This window comes from Protopterus annectens, chromosome 16.part0 (genome assembly GCF_019279795.1).
Source record: "Protopterus annectens isolate FY-2018-M chromosome 16.part0, PAN1.0, whole genome shotgun sequence".
In the NCBI taxonomy this organism is placed as follows: Eukaryota; Metazoa; Chordata; order Ceratodontiformes; family Protopteridae; genus Protopterus; species Protopterus annectens.
The window spans coordinates 603,939,175-603,965,216 of NC_056750.1; the positions used below are offsets into that span (position 1 = coordinate 603,939,175).

The following is a 26,042-nucleotide window of genomic DNA, read 5'->3' on the forward strand; positions in this document are numbered from 1 at the left end:
TTATTCCAGAATGTTTCTGGTTCCCAGGAAGGAGGGGTTGTGGAGGCTCATTCTAGACCTGTCTTTTCTCAACACCTTTCTCAAGGTCCCTTCTTTCAAGATATTCCCTCTTCAAACAATTCTCCCTCTTTTGCATCTTCATGCCTTTCTGGTATCTCTAGATTTGAAGGACTTTTACTTCCATATTCCTATTCACCCTCTCTTCAGTAAGGTTTTATGTTTCTCTTCTTCTTTCCCTCATTATCAGTTCTCTGCTTTGCATTTGGTCTTTTTACAGCTCCAAGAATCTTTACCGAATGTCTTGTGCTACCTTTCTGCAGACTTCAGGGAATTCAAATATTCCCTTATTTAGATGACCTTTTAATTCAGGCTCCCTCACAGCAGCTCCTGCTTCAGAATCTACACTTCACTATGCTTCTGTGCAGTGTGGGATTCACCCTCAGTCTCAAAATCTGTGTTGACTTCCTGTCGGAACAAAGTGTTTCTGGGTTGCACAATTCTGACCGTTCCAGTGCTGCATTGTCTCTCACCTCCCAAGATCTTCTCTTTGACTGCTTGTTTCCAGTCTGTTCTTCCTCATCTAGCCCTTCCTACAAAGGAATTTTTCTGAGCCCTGGGTACATGGCACCCACCATTCCCATTGTTCCCTTTGCCAAACTGCACATGAGGAAATTTCAGTGGTATCTTGAGACTGTTTGGCTCCAGCACTGCCAGCTATGGAGTATCTGGTTCCTATTTTGCTTTGTTAAAAGCTTGAGGTCTGCTGGTGGTTTCAGCAGATTTAACTGAATCCAGGTCTGCCTTTTCAGGGTCTTCTCGGTACTCAGGAGCTGTACAAGGATTCTTCTGATCATGGTTGGGCTCCTCTAGCAACCTAAAAGTCCAGGATCTTTGGTCCCATCAATAGCTGGCAGGCTACATCAACAGGAGCTGTACAAGGATTCTTCTGATCATGGATGGACATGCATCTGACGTATGGCACTTGGAAGATGTAAAGGCATTGCTATAGTGGCCTGACATTTGACTATACTTTGCATACTATTCCAGGAGTACAGAATACTGTAACCGTGAGAAGTAGAGTATCTACTGTTATGATAAGATCTTACAGAACTACACTTTCTCTGGGTTTAAGATAACCCAAAATTTTCTCTGAGGAGGTTATGTCATGGCTGTTGCTCTTTCTAGCATAATTGCCATGGCGTCAGAATCGAGAAGAGTTGCCTAGCTACATTCCAAGATATTCCTCTGAGTTTCTTAAAAGGGGTAGAGGATAACGTCATTTCAGGAGTTACCCACTTTTTCTACCTTCCTTGCATAATATGTTAGAAGTCTTCCACAAGTCAGGAACCTCAAAACAAGACATACTGTTTTAAAATGCAAGGGCAGGGAGTTTCATTAAGAAAGGAAGGACCTCCTAAGAAAAGAGAATTTTACAGAAAACATATGGACTATATGCTTGTCTCATGTGTTTTCCCTTCCCACCATGATATTGCTATAAGGTATCCTAAAGTCTAGGCTTTCTTTCCTCTGTGATACCAATTGTCTTCAGTTGCTTGGACACGAATGATCATTTTAAAGGTTGTAACTGCTAGTAGTGCTGTTCTCTTTGCTAGTAAGGGTTTCCTCTTTGTCCATCCTTCTGCAAGTTCCACCAGATCTAAGAAAAAAATGATTTTATTCAAGAATATTCCCTCCTTATTCATTTCTTAAAGATTTCAAACACCTTTGTCTTTGGTTCACCTTTTCAGCTTCTGTGTTGTCTTTGAATTGTCAACACCTCCAGGAGGATTTGCAAATGCCTAGCTCTTGTAATAGCTATTCCAGGTTGCAGGACATTTATATTTTTCTAAATTGAGGGCTACCTTATTTTTGCAGACTGTTTCACAAGAGTTGTTAAGAATGTGTTAGGATGTCTTGCGCACACACCCCTCATAGTGGCATTTCTTCCTCAGCACATAATGGAGTGTTATAAGTAGCAGTTTCTGAGATTTCCCAAACAGAATCGGGTTTCTGTTGGGGAACTTTTCAGAATCCCAGTTTTCAGGACTTCTGTCCTCTCTTGATTCATGTGGCCAAGCTTTGCATGAGGAAAATTCAGTAGTTCATAAAATCGCCTTAGACTTATCATCAGACCTTGTTTGGGGAGCTGTGTCCTGTGAAGTGAGTCTAGGGCCTAGTTAACAAGTAAGATATATTTAAACCACACTAATGACTGCCTTCACGTCTGTGAACCCTCTTTGGACTCCAGGCTATCTGCTGATAATTACAGACTGTACCACAGTGATGTAGTATATAGACAAATGGGGTAACTGGGACCTACACCTTTGCAAAATACCATTGATAGCCTGTGATATACAGCTCAGCACAATATGCTCCTGCTAGCTACCTGCATTCAGTCAAAGCATAGTGTCATTGCAGACAAGCTGAGCAGGATTAGGACAGACCTTCATAAATGGGGGCTGTACTTGAGGTGGGGGGATTTCTCCCAGGAAATATTTAATCTGTAAGGAATTATTAAAGTAGATCTGTTTGCTTCAGTCCACGACAGGCAGTTAAATAATTCTGCTTCAGAAATCCTTTTGCACAGACCTAGATGAGAGATGTATTTTACTTCCATGTGTGCCTATATGCTTTTCGGCCCTTTCTTCTGATAACCACAGTTATTCTAAAGATTCAAAAGACTTCTTAGGTTTAATTGTGTTGACTCCTTTTTGGAATAGGCAACAGTGTTTCTCCGTTTTGAAATTGGCCAAGGGCAATTATTACGTTTCCTCATAGAATGAACCTGCTCACACAGGATAGGGGTTGTTTGATAAATCCCAACCTTCAGCTTCTTCATTTGACTGCCTAGATCAGGCATGGGCAAACTACAGCCCGGGGGCCACATGCGGCCCGTTAAACGTTTTGATTCGGCTCGCCAAACTTGAAAAATTTTAATAAATTAACCTTGTTAATGTTTTATTTCCCCTGCAATTCTGATGTCTCCTCACTAGATGGCGTACTCTAGATATATTGGCTTTGTTGAGGTGAAGCGTAGGCCTATTACTCCACGTTTGCACTTTACCCTTTGACCCACTGCCCCTCTATGAAGATGAGCGGACCCAAGAAAAGGAAAGTGGACAGAGAATGTCGAGTGTTCAATAAGGAGTGGACAACTAAATATTTTTTCACTGAACACCGATCATCTGCTGTTTGCCTGATATGCCAAGAAACTGTGGCGGTTTTTAAAGAGTATAATATTAGCCGTCACTTTGCCACAAAGCACGCTAATTATGCTAGCAAGCTTTCAACAAAAGAACAGGAAGCTGCTGCTGAGAAGGTGGCAGCTAATTTGAAGGCTCAGCAAAGTTTTTTTCACCGTCAAACTGCCATTCAAGAGTCAAGTACCAAGGCCAGTTTTATGCTTTCATTCAAAATAGCAAAGGCCAGCAAACCACTGTCTGAGGGCGAGTTTTAAAAGAATGTATGGTAGAGACAGCAGGTATTTTGTGCCCGGAGACCAAAGACAAATTTGAGAAAATCAGTTTATCACGGCGGACAGTGACTCGCCGTGTGGGACTAATAGATGAAGATATCACCAGCAGATTAAACAAAAAGGCGAAGTCATTCACTTTTTATTCTTTAGCACTGGATGAAAGCAACGATGTCAAAGACACTGCTTAGCTCCTCATTTTTATCCGAGGAATCAACGAAACTTTTGAAATAACGGAGGAGTTTTTGACAATGGAGTCTCTGAAAGGACAAACACGGGGAGAGGACTTGTTTGAACGGGTGTCTGCTGCCATCGAAAACATGAAGCTTCCCTGGAGTAAGCTTGTTAACGTCACCACAGATGGATCTCCGAATTTAACGGGAAAAAACATTGGCCTGCTGAGGAGAATCCAGAATAAAGTGAAAGATGAAAACCCTGACCAGGATGTCATTTTCCTCCACTGCATCATCCACCAGGAATCTCTATGTAAATCGGTGTTACAGCTGAATCATGTTGTGAATCCTGTGGTGAAACTCGTCAACTTCATACTCGCATGGGGACTTCAGCACCGTCAGTTCATTGCGTTCCTGGAGGAAACTGATGCAGATCACCAGGACCTGCTTTATCACTCCCGTGTCCGCTGGTTGAGTTTGGGCAAAGTGTTTCAACGAGTGTGGGAGCTCAAAGAGGAGATTGGCGTGTTTTTGGAGCGGCAGGGGAAGACTGATGAATTTTCTGAGCTGAGCAACAAGAGCTGGATGTGTGACTTTGCGTTTGCTACGGACGTATTTTCACACTTGAATGAGCTCAACGTGAAACTGCAGGGGAAGGAGCAGTTTGTGCATGACATGTACACAAACGTGAAAGCCTTCAAATCCAAGCTGGCTTTATTCTCCAGGCAGATTTTGAACAAGTCATTCACTCATTTTCCTAGACTAGCCACGCTGAAAGAGGCCGGAGCAAAAGTAAAGAAATACAGTGAGTCACTGGATGCACTGCACGGAGAATTCTGCCGTCGGTTTTTGGATTTCGACAAAATTGACAAGTCACTTCAATTGGTGGCCTTTCCTCTGTCACAAGACCCCGAAACAGCTCCAGAGGAGCTTCAGCTTGAACTGATCGACCTTCAGTCCGACCCTGCCTTAAAAGAGAAGTTCAGCTCTCTGAAACTAAATGACTTCTATGCTTCACTTAATGATGCCGCGTTTCCAAATCTAAGGTGAAAAGCGCAGATGATGTTGGCTTTGTTCGGCTCTACCTTCGTGTGTTAACAGACCTTCAGCGTCATGAACATCAGCAAAGCCAGCCACAGATCCAAGTTAACAGACCTACACCTCAGATCCATCCTGAGAATCGCCACAACAAAACTAACTCCAGACTTTGATGCGCTGGCTAAAAAAGGAGACCAACAACACTGCTCCCATTAAAATGTGTGTGTCTCCGTGATACGCACATTGTTAAAATAAACAGTGCGCGCAGATCAAATATAACGCTTCACAGACTGACTTGCTGCAACTGTTTCGTCCTTGCACTGGTCGTTGTTGACTTTTGGCACCGGGGAAACAAATTGAATAAAAGGAACAGGACAAGTACATCTGCATCTCCTACCGTTTTTGAAAAAAAAAGACAGTCAGGAGGAGAGTGATGGTGATATCCTGAAGGATAACAGAACTTTCAGTGCTTTAAAATAAAATGGTCATTTATTTGATTTTCAGTGTTTAAAGACTCATTTCGAAGTCAGAGATTTTATTGTAATGCTTTTCTTCATTTTCATTGGAAATTAAAGCACATGTTTTCTCCATATCCCAAGATGTGTATTTTTCCCCCAATGAGGTGATGTTTTCAAAGCATGCCATCTATCTGCTCCTGTTCCGGCCCCTTTGTCAAATGTTAGAACTCAATGTGGCCCACGAATCAAAAAGTTTGCCCACCCCTGGCCTAGATGATAGACGTTTAGTGCTTTTTAGGCACCTTTTTTTTTCTGAGAATGTGCATTGAATATTGAAGGAGCCAAACAAAACCTGTTACAAGAAAATTGTGTGTGAGGTACGTGGAAAAGATTTTCTGATTGGTGTCAAAGTAAGAACTAGGACCTTAACAGGCCCAATCACTACTGGTTCTACAGTATTTGTGTAAGTTGTTATCCTCTGACCTTTCGTCTTCCTTTTTCAAGATTGATAACTAGGTCATCCCTGCTTGTCTGCCCTTAGAAGCCCTCCCCCTTTCTACCCTGTCTCAACTCCAGCAGTTTTAGAAAGGCTGTTTTATATATCCACATTCTTGGGGGGGGCTTAATTTTGTACTTGTCAAAGTCACACACGGTTTCCTTTTGAAGCTGTTCATGAGGCTGATTGACATTTTTTCATGGAACACAGTAGTATTCAACGCTCTGACTTCTGCAAGAAAAATATCTGACCTGCAAGCATTTGGGATGAGTCATTCTTATCTTTTTCTTTTTTTTACAAAGATGGAGTAGGGTTGAGAACAAATTCTTAGCTTATACCTAAATATTTCAAAGTTTATAGTGTGCCACACTGTTCATTTCCCCATTTTCTTTCCAGAACTTAAAATATGGGAGAGAGAATGTTGCACACTCTGGATGCCCATGGACAGCTCCAATACTCTATAGAAAGGACAAGAAACTTCAAGGTTGCTGATCAGCTGTTTATAGCCTTTGAAGGAAATTTAAAGGGACAATTGGCAGCAAACAGACAATTCTGCATGGTTGTCTCATGGTATTGCTTTTTGTACTCAACATAGCAAGATAATTCCAGGCAAAATCTGGACTTCGGCTACTTCTGTGGGTTTTTTTTGGAAAGAGGTGGACTGTAGAAATTACTAGAACTAGCAACGTCGTTATCTATGTACTTTTACCAAGCACTACAAATTAGTATTTTTCTCTAGAACCAGAGCAGGTTTTGCTCTGACTGTTCTCCAGGGGCTCCTAGACTCTTAACTTTTTCCTCCCTCTATTTTTGTCTTAAATTGTGGTACTTCCTCCATATAGCCAAGGCTACTCCAACAGTGATCTTATGATGAATATAGTACAGTTGTGTAAGTAAACTTACTGTAATAGAAGATGTTTGAATAAATCGGTTTTGCAGTAGCTGCAACCTCCCTCCATCCCCTTTCTTTTGCTTTTGCTTAGGTGTGGATATATTTGCTTTTCCTTTTACCTAACACATATTTAGCTGTCAGGAGTCTAGATAGATTTCTTATCCTGAGGCAAGATGGTTCTAAAGTATTGGTGACCTAGCCAATGATTTTATCTTGCTTTCTCCAAGCTGTGCAGTGGCTAGGGTATGTGAAAGTTGCCCTAAAGCTTTGTATGCTGGCTGGTTTGATCCTTTGGAGGATGTCCCATATAGCTTAGGCTACTGCACCAGTTATCTGTTCGAGCATCTACCATTATGGTAAGTTTACTTGTACAACTGTTCTGTCTCTCGTATCCATGTCCTTGGGCTCCTGCAAGCAGGAAATCTCAAGAGTTAGTATTGCAATATTGAATTTAGTGGACCATCTACAGATATGGTAAGGTTCTAACATGTTTTCTCTTCCCAAACTGTTAGAGTAAAAATATTCTTTAGTTCTACAGCAGTTTCTCATTGCAAGAGGGTCTTTGAGAGACTGATATAGCATAGCTGTTGCTTCCAAAATAGTGTTTTTCAAACTGTTAGCATGGAGAATATTCTTTTACATCCACACATTTGTTTTGGATTTCTATGAGCCCTGAAATGGCATGGGTTGATGAGAGATGCATTACATTGTCTATTACTACTGCAGACTGAGTAATAGTATAGTGGTAGTGCTTCTGTTTCTAAGTCAGCAGATGAACCTTTAGGTAAACTGAGGTGGGGAAGCAGGGTTTAATAATTTTTTCTTGCCTTTTAATATGTTGGATACTATGACACTAAATATAACATTTTTATTTATTATTTATTTATTTACATTTGTTTACCAGAAAATTCCAGCTGGGCGCAGGTCCTTTTTCAGTGGAGGCTGGGAAAAAAAGCTCCACAGAACAATAAATGAGCAGCAGAGTACATGAAGAACAATTGAATATGCATACAAAAGCAAACAATACATACTGCAGCAAACATCTAATGTTTGCTGCAGTAGGTATTGGATAACAGGTTGCGGATATTATACATATGTTAGTGAATGTTAACCATATGTAGTATTGTTTGTGACAGGCTGGGAAAGCTAACAGAGTTTTTGACCCATTTGGAAGGTGGAAATAAACATATACATTGTAAACCACCAAATGTGCCCTCCATTAATCACACTGTCCACTTCTAGATAGCTGGTTTGTTAATTACTCAAGGATGTATGTGGCAAGGCTAATTTGAAGATAGGGGGCACAACTGAAATTACTGATTTAAAGCTGCCAAGGAGGAGAAAATGCATTCAAAAATGGTTTTGATTTTCGGACTGCTTCACTTAACAGTGACTCATATGTGCATGATAGAAACAAACGTATTGATGTGTGATGTACAGTTTTGTTATTCCCTTTTAGGTTTGTGCAAGGATAAGCATGGTAAAGATACTCAACACACATCGCTGAGCTATGTTGATGACTTGCTTCTTCCTATCCCATCTCTTTTCCAAACATTGGCTACAGTCCCTGATAATGATGGAACCAGTGGCTGGACTTACCATGTCCTTCCTGTGAGTGATGAAGTAAACCAGCAAGAGCATGAGAACCACATCCTGCTGGGATCACACAAAGGTCAGTATCACAAGGGATTTATATACTTGTTTATAAGGCATGCTTTGGGAAGATATCATTAGTATTATTAGCTGGATTAAATTTTCAGTTTTACTTTGGTAGCAAGCGGGGTTTATAGATAAAACTTCACTAATTTCACAGAATCTGTAAAGTTCATCTAATGAAGTGTGGACTGGTAAATTCTGTACCACGTTGTCTACCCTCTGAACTAAAGAAGCTAGGTTTGTCGTTCATTTTCATTTCTTAGTAAATTAATTTTACTTGGAACTGCATGTGGCTATCACAAGTGCTACAGCCACAGTCAAAAAATGACCGCAATAGGAAAGGTTTTCAGGTTCCATTTTTTGAAATTGGTAGGCATGGAGCTTCACAAATATACTGTTACCTTTGCTGACAGATCTGCATGCATGTTTTTTTTTGTTTTTGTTTTGTTTTGTGTTTTTGTGGTATGTCTTTTGTGACAAAACTCAAGGCTCTTAATTTACCATTTTTTGCTTCTATGCACTTAGCCATCCCACTGAAGATGGCTTGAGTTTAGCAGCTAATAACTCCCCATACAGCTAATCATGCATTACTGCTGGCTGTTAATGCACATGCTTGATTGTTATGCCAGGTTAGAGTGAAAACATATACTGCTTTTGTTCGTGGAGTATATTAAGAGTAGATGCTTAACTATGCGGTTCCATTTTACTTTAATTTGTTGATGGGAAAATGTATTTCAATAATACAATATTAGTGTATTATTTCTTCTTTTGTAAGTTACAGTCTTTGTAAATTAATGCCTAGTAATGTAATACTGGAGCTTTTCTCCTCGGGTCTTTGCTGAAAAAGGGCTTCTGCCCAGCTAGACTAACCCGGTTAACAAATGTCAAATAAATAAGTAATGCAAAGTTAGTACAACCCATGCCAAATACAGGAGTCGGCATTCAGTATAACAAATGTTAAGGCATGCATTTCAGTTAAGTAAAACAAAAATATAAGGGCAAATAACATTTTACAGGTAAAGTAAGAGTATGGACTGTATAAAGGATGAAACTAAATGAAAACTCCAGCCAAGCTAGAACTTCCAATGAGTGACCTCCCAAACCTCCTGTAACAGAGGCACATGGGATATATGCAAATGACCCTTATGAACATCAGGTGTTTCAGCTACATGGCGATTCTGATTGCCCATGACTTTTACATTTGAAGTCGTTTTAATGGACAATTTCAGGCCAATAAAGCCAAACTTTTATTGGCCTGAAATTGTCCATTAAAACGACTTCAAATGTAAAAGTCATGGGCAATCAAAATCTCCTTGTAGCTGAAACACCTGATGTTCATAAGGGTCATTTGCATATATCCCATGTGCCTCTGTTACATGAGGCTTGGGTGGTCACTCATTGGAAGTTCTAGCTTGGCTGGAGTTTTCATTTAGTTTTTCCTAATTGTTTTTTCAATGTGACCTTCTAACTCTTTGTTTTAATTAGACTGTATAAAGGATCAAACTCCGTGTAGCAACTGTGTAAACTATGTAAACATGCCACACCTGTAACAAGATGGCATAATATTTATTGTTAACTAACTAGGTGAGCTGAACCTGTAGTCCTGTTTTCAGTCACAATCAAGATGCAATACAGTTAAGTAATAAATTTGAGTACATCTTTTCTTTAAATGATGATAAGACATGCTGTAAAATACAGTCTCCGACGTAGGCAAATTCAGGCAGTTAAATAGGCAGCAAAATTGCAAGTAAAAAGCATGTAAATGAAGTAGTGTTATGTTGTAAATCCAGTGTATTTTCATCATTGTTAAAAATATAAACTGAGACTTTGGATGAAAGTAGACAGCTTACACTGCTGTTAAAGATTAGCCAGAATTTTATTTATTTATTTATTTATTCATTTTGTCAGGGGATACAATTCAACTTGAATTTAAGTACTTTAGTGTAATAGTAGCCTCATTAAAGTTATGGGATCAGTGTTTAAAACAAGAAAAATGTGATGCTATCAAAATAAATTTAGCAAAGTTTTGGAGGAATCTGTGTCAGGAAACCTGAAAGCTGTAGCTACCAATTTGAAGCAGTATCCGGATGAGTTGGTGCACAATACGATGCATAAGGGAGCCTTTCTGTACAGAACAGAGAGTTAAAGATAGGGGAAAAAAATGGTACAAAACTAAAACTTAAGAGATCTCTTAACTGCTTATAGAAATCCGAAATATGTGGCATTAAGGCTGTGACAATAAACAGTAGGTAAGGTTAATAAAAGTAAAGTTCTGCTTTACAGTGAGATGCTATTAACCTTCCTGAAGATAAACTTTAACTTCAGATTTATTTTACTGATGTTCTTCATGTTTCACTGTTGCAGTCATTACAGTTGGGTAATCCTGCTGGCAGGTTGCCCTCAGCCGGCCTGAATTCCAAACTCTTGGGCCCTGTGTCGGCCCCTTCCCTGATGTCAGGTCGTCAGGGGTATAAAAGAAGCAGCCAACGCCATTTTCTTTAGTCTTTCTTGCTGTGCGGTGCCCGAAGCAGAAGCAGTTCGCAAGTGCCGGTCGGCTGACTCCTGAGATTTTCGTGTTAGAGTTTCAGATCCGAAGTCTTCAATAAAGCTAAGTATCCCATTGGGGAAACTTTTTTTTCTTGCTCCAGACCGATGTCAGAAAAAGTTAATAATTGTATTTCTTGTGAGAAGCAAATACCTCATAAGGATTTTCATTCTTATTGTATTCCTTGCCTGACTGCAGTGGTGGTGCTGTGGTAGCGTTGTCGCCTCATAGCAAGACGTTGTCCCGTTCGATTCTCAGCTAGAGCGTCTTCTGTGCGGAGGCATACGTGAATGGGCCGTGCCTTTGTTGAAGGTTGTGCGTCAGGGCTGGTAACCCGGTACGTAAAAATCCACTACCAATCATTAGCGGACCGGAGTTCCGCTGTGGCGACCCCTAACCTGGAAAAGCTGAAAGACACAAACAAACTGTATTCCTTGTCTAGGCCCTGATCATAAAGTTTCTGGTTGTCAGTTTTGTGCTAGATTTAACCAACACACTATTAAGCATCGGTATGATTTTGCTTTAAACTATTTTGGAATCTGGTTTAATTACCCAGAAATGTCGTCGGATAGCCATCCGACTACCGGAGTTCACAAAAAAAAACGCAAAGAAAAGGAAGGAGATAGACAACCGAGGCCCAAAACCGACGAAGCTTCTCCTAAGCCAGTCGCCGGTCCTCAGTGAGGTGCTTTCGCAGCCCTTGACACCCGCTACTTTAGAGTCGCAGGCCGCTACAGACTCCCACGTGGAGTCGGCCATGCTGCTGAAAGCTCAAGGTATTGGAGCCTCGGATATTATCCCTTCAGATGGGTCCGGAGCCGCTGAGCAGGTACCGGCTTTTGAGGGTGTATTCAGACCTAAGCATTTTTACATCAAACCAACTTCAGCGGCAAAGACTAAAGCACCTTCCAAAGCAAAGAAACAAACTCAAGAGCCACGTGGTCAGGCCTCTGTGCCCAAAAAACAGATGCTCATAATGGCCGAAGACTTGATTACCTTGATCAGGGGTTCCCATCCCCCTCCTGAAAAGAGGCCTAGGCAAGAGACTGACTATGAATCTTAAGATCAGGTTTCCATTTCTTCTGATTCCTCTTCTGATCAGGAATATTCTCTTCCCCCCACCCCCATGCGGATTCTGATGCTGAAGAATCTATACCTTCAGCTTCTCCTCCAGAGGACTATTCTATTGGGGAAACCTTACATACCATGAGGGAGCATTTCCACTGGGAGAGCCAAGATTTTCAGAATCTAAAATGAGGCTCAGGGATTTCCTTTTACTACCTCAACACAAGCCACTAGCCATCCCACCTGTGTTAGACATTGTAGATGATGTGTTTTCGGAGTCTAGTCTTACCCCTGACTCCTTACCTCCAGCTCCTGTTAAGCCTGACAGATATTACAGGGTTCCTGACTCTCATAATTTCCTTTTTAAAAACCCTGCTGCAGACCCAGAAACTATTTCTCAGGGTCCCAAAGGAGTTAAGGCTTCCGCTGCAAAAAAACACTACCCCCTCTGACAGAGATTCAAGGGCACTGGATAGATGGGGAAAAAAAGGTTTACACATCTGCCACCTTGGCTATAAGGACCTTAAACTGTCAGTTTCATATGCTCAAATATCAGCAACATGTCATGGCATTGCTTAAACTGAAAATGTTGTTAAACTCTGAATGTGCAGAAAACAAGGAAATGCAGGATTTATTCCATGCAGCTGAACAAGTTGGAAAGCATAATTTGCAATGTGGTTTTGATTCTTTAGAGGCCTCCTGCAGGGCCGCAGTCACAGGTTCTGTAATTAGGAGGCATGCTTGGTTAAAGGAACAAAATCTGCCTGATTATGTTAAAGCTAAATTATTAGATGCACCTTTACAGCATGATACTTTGTTTGGTGTTAAGGCAGAAGAGATGTTAAAGAAAATGGAGGACAAAGCTAAATCTATGCAAACGGTCAAAGATTTTTTACAAGTACAGCCACCTAGGTTTAGTAGACACTGGCCTACAAAGAAATGGTCCTTTCCAGTGTCAGACAGACCTCAAAGGGGCAGATCCCAGGCGCAAGGTTCATGCTGCCCAAAGCAATGGGGGGCTTCTACCTCCAAAGTTGGAGAATGCAAATCACAACCATACAGGAAACAGTCCCAATGACTTCCCCCTGCCTGCACCAAGCACTTATCTCCTGGCAGCATCCTTAGGGGGAAAATTAGCACTTTTTTCTCAAAATTGGCACATTATAACCCAGGACAAGTGGGTCCTAAATATCGTGTCACAAAGCTACAAGCTCCATTTCCATACCCTGCCAAAGGCAAACTGCTGGCCAGATCTGCCAAAAAATCGATGGGTGGAGGCACAAAAACAAGTCTCATCCCTCATGGACATGGGGCCATTCAACAAGTACCAGAGCAAGAGCAGGGACAAGGATTTTACTCAAGACTGTTCTTGGTACCCAGAAAGGACAAGGCCTGGAGGCCAATACTGGACCTATCTATTTTGAACACATTCCTGGATATACCAAAATTCAAGATGTTGACTTTGCAGCAGCTTCTGCCCATGCTGAGCAAGAACGCTTGGCTTGTGACTTTAGACCTAAAATAGGCATACCTGCATGTCCCAGTCAGACAAATATGCAGAAGATACCTCAGATTCAAGGCTGGCTCAATGCATTACCAATTCTCTGCACTGCCTTTTGGCTTATCTACTGTGCCCAGGGTCTTTACAAAGTGCCTGGCACCAGTAATTGCATTCTGCAGACAGAGGACTACAAATATATCCTTACTTGGACGACTGTCTAATTCAAGCAGAGAACAAGGACATTCTTCTATAGCATCTGGCATTTGTGAAAAGACTTCTAACATGCCTAGGGTACACAGTCAACGAAAAGAAATCAAAACTAGTACCCTCTCAAGAGATAATATTCCTGGTTGCAAGCTTAAATACAACTGCCCAGATGGCTTATCTCACGCCAGACAAACAAAGGCAACTGACTACCTATTTCAAAATGTTGGCAACAAAGGCCCAGTTATCTGCAAGAAAAATTCTGCAGGCTTTGGGCTTCATGGCATCCTGCATCTTACTAATTCCATATGCAAGACTGCATATGAGGAAAATTCACTGGTACCTAAAAAGTGTTTGGACTCAACATTGCCACAGCCTGGAAACTATGATTACTCTCATTCCCTGCCTGTAACAGGAGTTTTGATGGTGGGCAAAGGCTTGTCACCAAAACAAGGGACAGCCATTCACATTACCCCCAGCCAGGCAGACACTTACAACAGATGCATCAGATTATGCCTGGGGGCCCACATGGCAGGAAGATGCATTCAGGGCACATGGACGTTAAACCAAATGCATCTACAGATCAATCAAAAAGAGATGCTAGCAGTTCAAAATGCCCTGACAGCCTTCAAGGACCTACTTCATCCGGGACAACTACTGATAAAGACAGACAACACCATGGTCATGTGGTATATAAACAAGCAGCGGGGAACACATTCTTACCCCCTTTGCAGACTAGCCATGACTTTGTGGGGCACAACATTGACTTACCAAGTACATCTGCAGGCACAATTCCTGCCAGGAAAGAAAAATACTCTGGCAGACTAACTAAGCAGAAACCTCATGAATCCCCATGAGTGGCACCTGGATCCACAAGTCATCAGCATGATAACAAAGAAATGGGGATGCCCGGACATAGATCTATTTGCCTCCCCTCACAACTACGACTAAAAAGATTCTGCACAAGGATTTATCACAGACAAGCATGGAAAGTGGACACCCTATCTTTCAGCTGGAAAAACCTATCAGTATATGCATTTCCCCCTCTGCCTCTCCTCCCCAAGGTACTCCTAAAGGTCAGACAGGAGAAGCCAAATATGATACTGATTGCCCCAGACTGGCCCCGCCAGTACTGGTATCCAGTACTAAGGAGCTTGTCTCAATGCCCAGCTTGGACCTTACCTCAAAAACCTCATCTACTGTCCCAGCAAAACAGTCAGATCCTGCACAGCCAACTCAGAACTGTAAACCTGACAGCATGGCGAATAATGTAGTCATACAAAACACACCTCTCAGTAAAGCTGTGATGGATGTCATTTTTGGAAGCCAGAAGGCCTAGCACTAGAAATTCTTATGCTGGAAAATGGAAGAGATTCTGTGCTTGGAACCAGGCACAAGGAACTGATACAGCTGTGCCGAATATTCCTCAGATTTTGCAATACTTAACTGAGATGCTGGACAAAGGCCTATCTTTTTCATCTATTAAAATTCATGCTTCTGCCATTTTGGCTCATTACAATGTAGAGCCAACAATCTTTTCTTATCCCTTATTAAAGCAGTACCTCAGAGGAGCCAAAAATTTAAGACATCCAAGGAGATCAACAGTGCCTGCATGGGACCTCAACTATGTCTTGGAAAAACTCTCCCTGCCTCCTTTCGAGCCAGCTGCTACTGCTGATATAAAATTTTTATCTTGGAAAACAGCTCTGCTCCTAGCAATAACTTCTGCAAGACGAGTTTCAGAGGTACAGGCACTTGTGGCTGTAGAACCTTTTATAATTTTTTATCCAGACAAGGTCGCTCTGAGGACAAACCCAACATTTATGCCTAAGGTGGTGTCCAGTGTGGCTCTCAACCAAACTATTCACCTGCCAACCTTCTTTCCAAATCCACAGAACAAGGGGGAAAGAATTCTGCATTCTTTGGATGTACACAGACAGCTTAGATTCTACTTGGACAGAATCAAAACTTTCAGAAAGACAGAGCAATTACTAGTGAAATATGCTGCAGGATCACAAGGAAAGGCTATCTCAAAGCAGACTATTTCAAAGTGGATAGGCCACTGCATTCGTTTCTGCTATGTACACCATGGCAAGCATTAGGCCACACTCAACCAGAGCTGCAGCCACTTCAGCAGCCTTTCTCAGGGGAGTACCTACAAGGGCATTTTAGAGGCTGCTACTTGGAGTTCAGTGCACACCTTTACAAAGCACTATCATCTGCCATCCTACTCTAAATGCAGGACAGGCTTTGCCACTGCAGTTCTGCAGGGCCTCATAGCCGCTCCTAATGCTCTTTAGCTCCAGCCTCCCAACCTTAGCTTTGGGACTCTACCCAAATGTAATGACTGCAACAGTGAAACACGAAGAACGTAGTACAGTTGTGTACACTTACCATAAATGTAGATGTTCGAGTGTATTCACTGTTGCAGCCCAGGTTACCCACCCACCATCCCCCTTCTTTTCTGATGGAACCTATCTTTCCTTTTCTGATTTATATAACCTATGTGGTGTATTTGCTTATAGAGGACGGTAAATTTTATATTGGTGCATGTAATTATACATATATAAATTTTGGGGGGCACCTGACATCTGGAGCAAGAAAAATGAAATAAAATGGCATTGGCTGCTTCTTTTATACCCCTGACGACCTGACGTCACAGAAGGGGCGACAGCAGCTGACGCAGGACCCAAGACTTTGGAATTCAGGCCGGCTGAGGGCAACCTGCCAGCAGGATTACCCAAATGTAATGACTGCAACAGTGAATACACTCGAACATCTACATTTATGCTAAGTGTACACAACTGTACTTTTTAGCCCAATGTTGGAAGTGCACAATGTTGGCCAACTTCTGTAGATCACATAAAACATTCCGCTTTGATATTGTATATGCAGGGGTAGGATGATTTTATGGCCCATTTTATCTTTATGTAATTTTTACTTTTCTTACTTTTGTCTTTTTATATTGTATTTAGCGTTTTGTGGAAAACCACCTAAATAAACACATGTTTAAGCAGAAACAAAATCAAATTTTAAAACATGGTTCAAATTGGGCAAACAAAATGGATTATTAAGTAACCGTAGTGTAACAGGAGTCAGACATGATCATCCCTCTCTGTCACAAGACATTTAACAAAAATGTAGATTTTGTGTTCTCTCTCGAAGCCCTCCAGAGATGGGCAGTCCTAAAGACTCAGCAGTAGCAGATTTCCCAGCAAGAAGTCTGATAGGAAAATGAGCAAAATCCTAGAAGATTCAAGATACACCTGTGGAACTGCCAGCAGCCCATGGGAGGCTGAGTGCAGAATCCTGGTGGGAGCAATAAAGCACTACCAGTTCTTAAATTATAAGGGATCCATTCATGAATGGGAAGGCATGCTCCAACTAAGATCTTGTACATTTGTACATGCATACAGATATTTTAAGAACGGGCAGTGTCACAAAAGGAAATATTGTCAGCCTAGCTACCTGGAATTTTGTAAATAATTATGTAATTTGTGAATATTAATATGATTTATATAGAAGTATGACCGAGGGAGATACTGCCAGCACAGCTGTCTGAAATTTTGTAAATGGTTATGTCATTTATGAATATCAACCTGATTCATATGCTTGTATTACAAATGTATTAGAACTGTATGTCATATAAGATGGTTTGTACAGACGTGTGCTGAAGAGATATGTTGGAGAGTACTCAGCTTAAAGATTTATCCACAGTGTATCCTACTGTAAAAGAACAGAAATGTGTATAAACTATTGTAACTGTGTAAATGTATATATTTTAACAGTGGGAATTGTCACATGAAGGTTAACTTGCAAAACTTATTTATTTATTTATTTGCAGTTGGTTTACCAGGATAGTCCATTGGGCCAAAATGAACCCGTTTTCAATGGAGTCCTGGGGAGAAAAGCTCCATAACAATCTCAATACAGTAGGTTATTAATGATAGTTATACAATGCAAAAAGTTCAAGCAAATAATTACAAAATAGTTCAGCATACATTAGAAATTCTGTATACTTATGATGGATCATATTGATGATACAGACTAACAAAGTAATATTACAAAGTAATACTGGAAGTCAATTCATATTACGATGCATAAACTTAAGAAGTGCAGTCTAGTACATTATATCAGACTAGTACATTTTTGCAAATTCCATAGGAAACAGAGTGCGAGTGTTAGGGGAAAAAAGGAAAAATTACTGGAGAAGCAGGGGAAGGATGGAAGATGAGGTAGCCAGAGTTAATTATGTGGGGTGGGAGCAAGAACATTCCCACTGGGACGCTAGGTGCGAATAAAGAGATCTTTTGAAAATCAAATGGTTAGGGATTGTGCGAATGGAAGGTGGAAGGGAGTTCCAGAGGTGAGCTGGGTCGTAGGATAGTAGGTTTTTTCCAGGGGAATGAACTGGTTTATGCACTTCTAATAGATTTTGATTATGAGACCTTAATACTCTATTTGGCAGATGCATTTTAAAGGCAGAAGAAAGTGAGGGACAAAGGGAGGGGTTGAGAATGAGTTTGTGGGTGAGAGTTAATTGTATGTAGGTTAGATGATTAGGTAGCTCTAACCATTTTAGTTTTTGGAGAGAGAGACAGTGGTGGGTTGATGACTTATGGCTAGTAGCGAACTTGGCAATTTTGTTGTAGCAGGAGGAGAGTTGTTTTTTTTACAGAGGACTGTAGATTAGTTAGGAGTGGAGCTCCATAGAGAAGGGAGGGGATGAGAAAGGAAGTAGAGAGAGTGATTTTAGTGGCAGGTGTAAGGTAATGATTTTGTCGGTAGAGCATACCTAGTTTTTGGTGGGTTTTTTGATATTTAGTTGTATGTGGGAGTTGAATTTTAGTTGGTTATCAATTTGGACCCCAAGTAACTTGGTATCTGTCACCAGTTCCAGATGTGTGTTATTTTGACTCATAATTGAGAATGTATTCATATTGAAAGGAGTGGCTTTAGTGGGGGTAGATACCATTAATTTGGTTTTAGAAGCATTGAGAGCTAGGTGATTATCTTTCATCCATTGCTCAGTGGTTGAAAAGGCATCTTGTGTAAGTTTTAGAAAAGTGTGGGAATGGATGAGGCAGAGCAGATAATAGTTGAATCATCTGCATACTGGATGATATTTGAGAATGGGATAGATTTGTGGAAATCATTTATAAATATATTGAAGAGAAGGGGACCCAGTATGGAGCCTTGTGGATCTCCGGTAGGGGTATTAAGAAATGAGGAGGTGGCTTTCTTCCATTTTACTGCTTGATATCTATTGGATAAGTAGCTGGAGAACCAAGTCAAAGAGGAAGGACCTAGGTTAAGTTCAGAAAGTTTAGTTAAAAGCAGGCTATGTGAGATGGTGTCAAATGCCTTGGGGAGGTCAAGAAGTAGGGTAGATACAATTTGGCCAGAGTCACGGGCTTTGTTTACAGTTTCAAGGAAGGAGAGAAGGGCTGTCATGGTGCTATGATGTGGTCTGAATCCATGTTGTGAGTGAGTTAGGAGGTTATTATCTAAGAGATGTGGTAGGAGTTGAAGTTGGACACACTTTTCTAAGAGTAGAAATGGGAGACAGGATAGCGATTGGGCTGAAATTGGTTACATTGTTATTGTTGCCACCTTTATGTAAGGGTATGATAAAGGCCTGTTTCCAGATTTGAGGTACTATACATTCTTGTACAGAGCGATTAATTAAAATGCTAATGGGGTAGGCAATTGCATCAGCAGCTATACTGAGAAAGTAAGAAGGGATGTTATCAGGAGCGTTTGTACATGGCTTCAGTTTCCTAAGGAGTTTCTTTATAGTAGAAGTAGGAATTGGTTTTAGTGAGAATATAGGAGAGTGGGAAAAGTGGGTGTTAGTGGGTAGTGAAGATGATGAGAAAGTTTGAGATGGAGAAGAGGTAGATAGTATAGAGTTAGTTGATGGGAATGAGGGACATGTAGTAGTGCGGGGTAGAGTTTTGCTAGTGGAGAGTGGGGTTATGTTGGAGAATGTGGTGGTGGTAGAGAATGAAGAGGTTAATTTAGAAATAGATTCAATGAAAAAAAGAGTTAAATTGGGTAGCTAAACCTGAATCTGGAATATTTGGGTCTGGGGAAGGGGTATCTGATTTGCTGGGGTTAAGAAGGGTAGAAAATATCTTTCCAGAATTTCTGAGGATTTGTTTTATTATTGTTTTGGAGTGTTGAAAAGTAGTTTTGACAATCGGAGATGATGAGTTTTTTAACTTTATTTCGAAGTGTTTTATATTCGTTATGAAGTAATGGGGTTCTGTTTTTCTGGTAGTGTGCCCAGACTTTATCTCTGTGCCTCATGGATGCTAGTGTGTTTTTGGTCAGCCATGGCGTGGAATTAATCTTTATTCGCTTTGTCCTTAAGGGAGCATGGGAGTCAAGTATTTTTAAGAATGTTGAGTTGAAGTGGTGAACTGCGTTATCTAGAGATGATGTTTTTAGACAATTCCAGTGTATTGATTTAAGGGAGTTCATAGGTTCATAGGTTCATAGGTTTATACTAGGCTATCTGCCTTAAGGCATTTATAAGCCTAGCCCAAATTATTGTGGCTTACGCCACCCCTTATATGAAAAAATACTGTGCCCATTAGTTTGTTGTGCCTCTGTCCAGCAGTGACCCAGAGATGATTCCCGGGGAAAACCTACGATCTCCCATCCACAGGTCTAGATTTCTCTTGAACAGAGTCAGCGAGGTGCTCTGCCTCACATGGACCGGGATTTTATTCCACAGCATAGGAGTCTCTGAGTGATAAATCTATCCCTCCAGCACGCCTATTTATATCCGTGCTAAGGTTTAAGTCGCTTGCTCTAGTGGTTTTGGTGGATTTGGATTTTTGAGGTGGAGCATGTCCATTAATTCCGGGTTGGACATGGCCTTGTATGTCAGGCACATGTCACCTCTGAGCAGACGGTATGCGACTGAATAGAGCTGGAGTTTCTTCAATCTGGCAGCATATGACAGATTTTGGAGTCCCTTTATCCTTTTGGTGAGGAACTTTGGGGTCTCTCCAATTGCTGCAGATGTCGGGTGAGATACATCCCGAATGGGGCATTGTACTGATCATTGGTCTGATAAGTGAAGAGTACAGGGAACAATGACCTCACTAGATCTGGATGTGAATCCCTTCATGATCAGGTGGGCAATGTAGAAGGTCTTTCTAACCACTTTAGCAATGTGAGTGTCAAAAGAAAGGCCACTGTCAACCTGGGTCCCCAGGTCCCTGATAACCTCTTCTGTGCTTAGTGGATTGCCACCTATATGGTAGCTTGGGGTTACCTTGTTTTTCCAAAGGGTCTGACTATACATTTTTGGCGTTAACTTCAGGCCATGGCTCTGGCAACAGCTATCTGTTTCCGTGCGGCCCTTCTGAAGGATATCAGTGTCCGGTGCACTTTCCACTATGGCCCAGTTTGCAGTCATCTGCAAACTTTGTCAGCCAAAGTCCTCCCATGTTGGCCTGTACTTCTGAGAAGTAGATGCCAAACAATAGGGCCAAGGACCGAGCCCTGTGGGACACCACTTGTGACCGGCTTGGAGTCTGACACAGCGCCAGCAACTCTAACCCTGTGGGTTCTGTCCTTAAGCCAGTTTGCAACCCATCTTGTGACATATGGGTTTACATTTAAGCTGGTAAGTTTTTCTACAATACCCGAGTGGGGTATTGTGTTGCAAGGTCAAGGTAGGCTGTATGGACTGCCTTTCCTCATCAATGGCCTTGGTGACTATTTCAAGAAGTCACCAAGTTCAAAGGCATGATCTTCCCTTGACAAAGCCAAACTGGGTCGGGTCCAATGTCTGCAAGTCCCTATATCTTTGTTTATGAGCTCCATTATGATCCTCTCCATAGCTTTGCAGACTAGACTTGTTAAGCTTATGGGGCGGTAATTACCAGGGTCCGTAGAGGCCACCTTTGTGGAGTGGGACCACAGTTGCCGACGCCACTCCTTGGGCACGATCCTGTGGTAAGGCTGAGATTAAACAGCTGCGTATGTGCGGGTTTAATTCCTCATTTAGCTCGTAGCACACAGCCGGGGACACCATCCGGTCCCATTGATGCTGTGTTTTTAGCTTTAGAGAGCAGCTTTCACCTGCGCATTTGAGATGTCCGGGAGGCTACACTCGGCTGGGATAGTTATCTCTCCTTTAGGGGAGAGGGGTGAAGTTTGCACTGAACCTGTCTGCCAGTATGTTGGCAATGTCTGTGGGTTCAGTGATTTTTGTATCATTTTGGACTAATTCTGAGCATATCTGTGAGTTTCCACCCAGGTTCCTAACATAGCTGAAAAAGGCCTTATGATTGTCCTTTGAATCCATGGCAATTTTTCTCTCAAAATTGGCCTTAGTTGATTTTATGAGTGCTCATATTTTTTACTAATAATGATCAGGGTGACTTCCTTTTATGGATTTTGTTCTATCATGTAATAGCTTTCTCCTCTTATTGTAAAGTTTGTTAATGGCTGGGGTCCACCAGACTGGACGCTTGCCCTTTGTGGAAAGAGTCTTGGTTTTATTTGGGATTGCCTGATCCATGCAGTCCTGGAGGTGTTCATAGAAGGCATTTGTAAGGGCTTCGAGCTTGGGTTGTGGTTTCCTCTGACTCAGGGGCCTTGAAGGATACCACACCAGTCTTGAGTAGTGTGAAGTTTGCTTTAGAGAAGTTCTTCACTATGGTCTTTTTTGTTTGGGGTGGGGGATGTGGATTTCCAGTGAGATTAGTTTATGATCAGATCTCACCAATGAGGGATATACTTCTGGTGTGGAGCATTTTGTCCCCATGTTTGTGACAATGAGATCTAGTATATTTTCTCCTCTCGTGGGAACAGTGACTAGCTGTTCCATGGCATTTGAATTTATGAACTCCAGGAACCGTTGGGCTAGAAAGTTAGGGCTTGAGTAATGTTCCCAGTCTATATTCGGGTAGTTGAAGTCACCCAATATGATGGTGTTTGGAGATACATTTATACCCTCCAGTGTCTTCAGGAAGGCTGTGTGGGGTTCCTGAGTTTGAGAGGGTGGCCTGTAGCATGCTACAATTTGTAGAGCAGTTTTGCCTATTGTTAGTTGCACCTGGATGGTTTCGAGCTTCATGCGTTGCCACCAACCTGGAGGTGTGAGTATCCTTTATGAATATGGATACACCTCCTTTTGTGGAGTGGTCCGGGTTTTGGGGAACGCATGATATGAGCTAAAACCTAATAGTGCCGGGGTGCTCTCAGGAGCCTTGAACCAGGTTTCAGTTACAGCACAGACATCGATGTTCTCCATACTGAGAAGGGCCTCGAGTGCGTGCATTTTGAGATTTAGACTTTGAAAAGTTGTTGATTTAGACTTTGAAAAGTTTGAAAAGGTTGTTGGGTTAAAGGTTTTTTGGTTATGGGTAGTAGTGTAATTATGGGTGCAATGTAGGTTTGAGGGGAGACGGTGAGTAAAGATGGGTAAGTGGTCACTGAGGGAATCTGGAAGAGTGCCACTATCAGAGAAATAGTGGGGATGGGAGACTAGAATCCAGTCTAGAATACTACCAGTGGAAAGATTTTTTGAGGGGCGTGTTATGGAGTTTATTAGTTGAGAAAAATTGTAGAGGCTGATGTTGAGAGAGTTTGTTGGAGACTGAATGGTGGCCCAGTTAATATTCATGTCTCCTAAGATAATGGTTGATGTTGAGAGAGTTTGTTGGAGACTGAATGGTGGCCCAGTTAATATTCATGTCTCCTAAGATAATAGTTTTGTTGCTAATGTTGTTGGAGAGCCAGGAGAGGCTATCTTCAAGTGTAGAAATATTGTCACCTGGGGGGATGTAGAGGGAAGCTAGACAAATGCGTTTGTGTTTGTTAACTTGAAGTAAAGTTAGGAGAAGTTCAGCATTATTAAAGTGCGGAATAGGTTTGGTGTAGGGAGTGACTAACAGGGAGGATGAATAAATGAGAGCTACTCCTCCACCTTTTTTATGGGCTCTGTCTTTTCTGATAATAGAATAGTTAGGTGGAGTTATTTCAGAGTCTTTTATATGAGGTTTTAACCATGTTTCAGAAACGGATAGGATGTCAGGTTTGTTATGTATGAGCCAGGCGTGGAGGTTTGGGACTTTGTTAACTATACTTTGGGAGTTTAATGAAGTAAGGAATATGGACTTGTTTATGGTAGTTGGGGTGGGGGGACCTGGGTTGGGATGAATATCACCTGATAATATACTGATGGTCAGATGAAAGATTGGGTCAGAGAGGTAGTTGAACAGCTTACTGAAAGGAATGGGATTTATTATGATTCTGAGACATTTATTAGTTGTTGTGGGGATGGAGTGTTTTTGAGACGTGAATAGTATGTATGGGAAAACTAGAAGGTTATTGATAGGATAAAGATGGGGAGAGATATGCAAGTGTGAGTGTGGGTGAGGGGAGTTAAGATGGTTGGTTACATGGAAGGATTGTGAGTGGTAGGAAGTAGTGAGTTGTGTGAGGTAATGAAGATAGGTTAGATGAAGAAGTAGTAGAAGTGAAAAGGAGATGAGTGAGGGTTTTGGGAGCATGTTGAGATAGGGTATTAAGAGGTGTAATATTGTTGAGAGTTATATATGTAAATAAGAGACAAATATATATAGAGAAGCTGATAAATACCTAGAATTAGTAAGAGAGAAGAGGGTTATGTAGGGATTAGAGAGGGTGTGGTTTTTGTGTATGTGTTGGAGGTAGAAGTGGTAACCTATTGGCTGGGGGAGATATCTTGGGGAGGAGAATGTATTTTAATTTGGGTGGGAAAAGGAGATGGGTGTTACTGCAGTATTGGAGGCTGATTAGTGTAGATTGGCAGTGGGTGTGGTTTAGGAGGGATATAGGTAGAGGTGCTGGGGTCGGGTGGAATATGGGGGCAGGGTAGGGGAGCGGAGTGAGCCCGCAGGGCGAACGGAGCGGGATACACAACCCAGGAGGGCAAGAGGAGATAGAGAACCTATCAGTGGAGCGATTGTCAGCAGAAGGGTAAGTGGCAAAGGGTAAGTGGAGGGGAGTGGGGAGTGAGCACTAAGTTTTAAGAGGGAGAGGGAGAGTTGGAAGATAGAGAGAAAGCAAGAAGAGAGTTAAATAGAAGTCTACAGTAGAGAGGAGAGGACAAATGCTGAAATGTACCTAGCCCAGCAGGGGAATCTCTGGACTAAACTGGACTGGAGCGGGAAGGAAGCTAGTAAGGGCTAATAGTTATAAATTAATAACAATTGTTGAGAAGTTATCAGAAAAATAAGTACTCATGGGATTTGGTGAGGGGGAACAATGGGGAGACAGAAAGAAGGGGAGTGTAGGCTGCTGGCTTTCCTAGTTGGGAGTGTACTGAAACCTAACCGTAGTTTAAGGTTTAGCAGTAGATGCACATACTTTGTTGTGTTTTTCTGAGAGGCTCTTGGATCAATTTCAGTAAAGGGATTGAGGCAGCAGAGTTGGATGGATGCTTGAGCAATTGGATGAGTATGTATACTTTGGTAGGTCAGGTGTCCACCCAGGCGTGGTCACAGGTAAATTCAGGGCAAGAGAGCTGGGGAACAGGAGAAAAAGTAGAGAGAATTAGAACTATGGTAACATAAAACACACCTTGGCACCTAATAGCGGTAAGAGGCAGGTATGAAGCTTGTGTTTAAAAGCAAACTTCAACAAATAAAGCAACAAAGTGTTGAAAACAAACAATACCAATAGCTAATGGTAATATACATAAAAACAACTGTAGAGAAGTTATCAGGAAAAGGCACTACATTTCCATGCTAATCTGAACATGCATTAGACAGGTATTTCATTCATTTAAACAAAACTATTAATGAAGACAACGTATTAGTCAGGGCCGTGGTATAGATATATAGATATATATTGTATATAACCACAGTTAAGCGACCATACTACTAATGCAGGCCAGTGTGATTAATGCAGGCCAGATTGATTAACCAAGGGCCGCTAGCATAAGTTTGTATTATAAGGAAGTTGGCGTTAGCGGAGTAAGCTTCAGACCGTTTAAAAGTATCTTAAACGCTCCGGTTTCCCAGATGTTTCTACCACATAGGCAATGCTCATTTAGATCAGGACAGAGCTTTTTCACTGATAAAACAGACAAAAGACTTGTAATGTAACATATAGGAACTTAGCATTAAACCATTTTAATGCGTCATACGCTCAGGTTCAACTATATGCACTAATAAAAAGCAGCGAACATGAAAATCAGTACAGAGGCTTATTGAAACTATCTGCGCTAGCAGAGTGCTATGAAATAAAAAAAAAAAAAAAAAGCAACCTACGGTCAGTTATATCAATGGCGCTATTGAGTAGGCAGAGTTCCTTTAAATCAATAACAACAGCTCATTAAATCAATCATTTGCAGGTAGTCACTACCAGAATAGACAGGGCAGTGTCGCAATACAAGGTACCCTTCAATAGCGTTTAACTAAGCACGTGCGAATTGTAGAACTTGGCGTTTGTAATTAAAACAGATTAACTAGTTGATTTCACGCCGTTGACATGGAACATATTCAGTTTACATCTCAAAAACAGCAGATAGA

The 26,042-nt window shown here is 41.5% G+C and overlaps 1 protein-coding gene across 1 annotated transcript in view; it reads left to right on the top strand.

The window, feature by feature from the left end:
* LOC122790749 (twisted gastrulation protein homolog 1-like) overlaps positions 1 to 26,042 on the top strand; it is a 654,522-nt gene that overhangs the window by 535,627 nt on the left and 92,853 nt on the right. Inside the window, exon 4 of the mRNA XM_044058344.1 lies at positions 7,989 to 8,201. Coding sequence (XP_043914279.1) covers positions 7,989 to 8,201 — 213 coding nt within the window. The remainder of the gene's footprint in view (positions 1 to 7,988; positions 8,202 to 26,042) is intronic.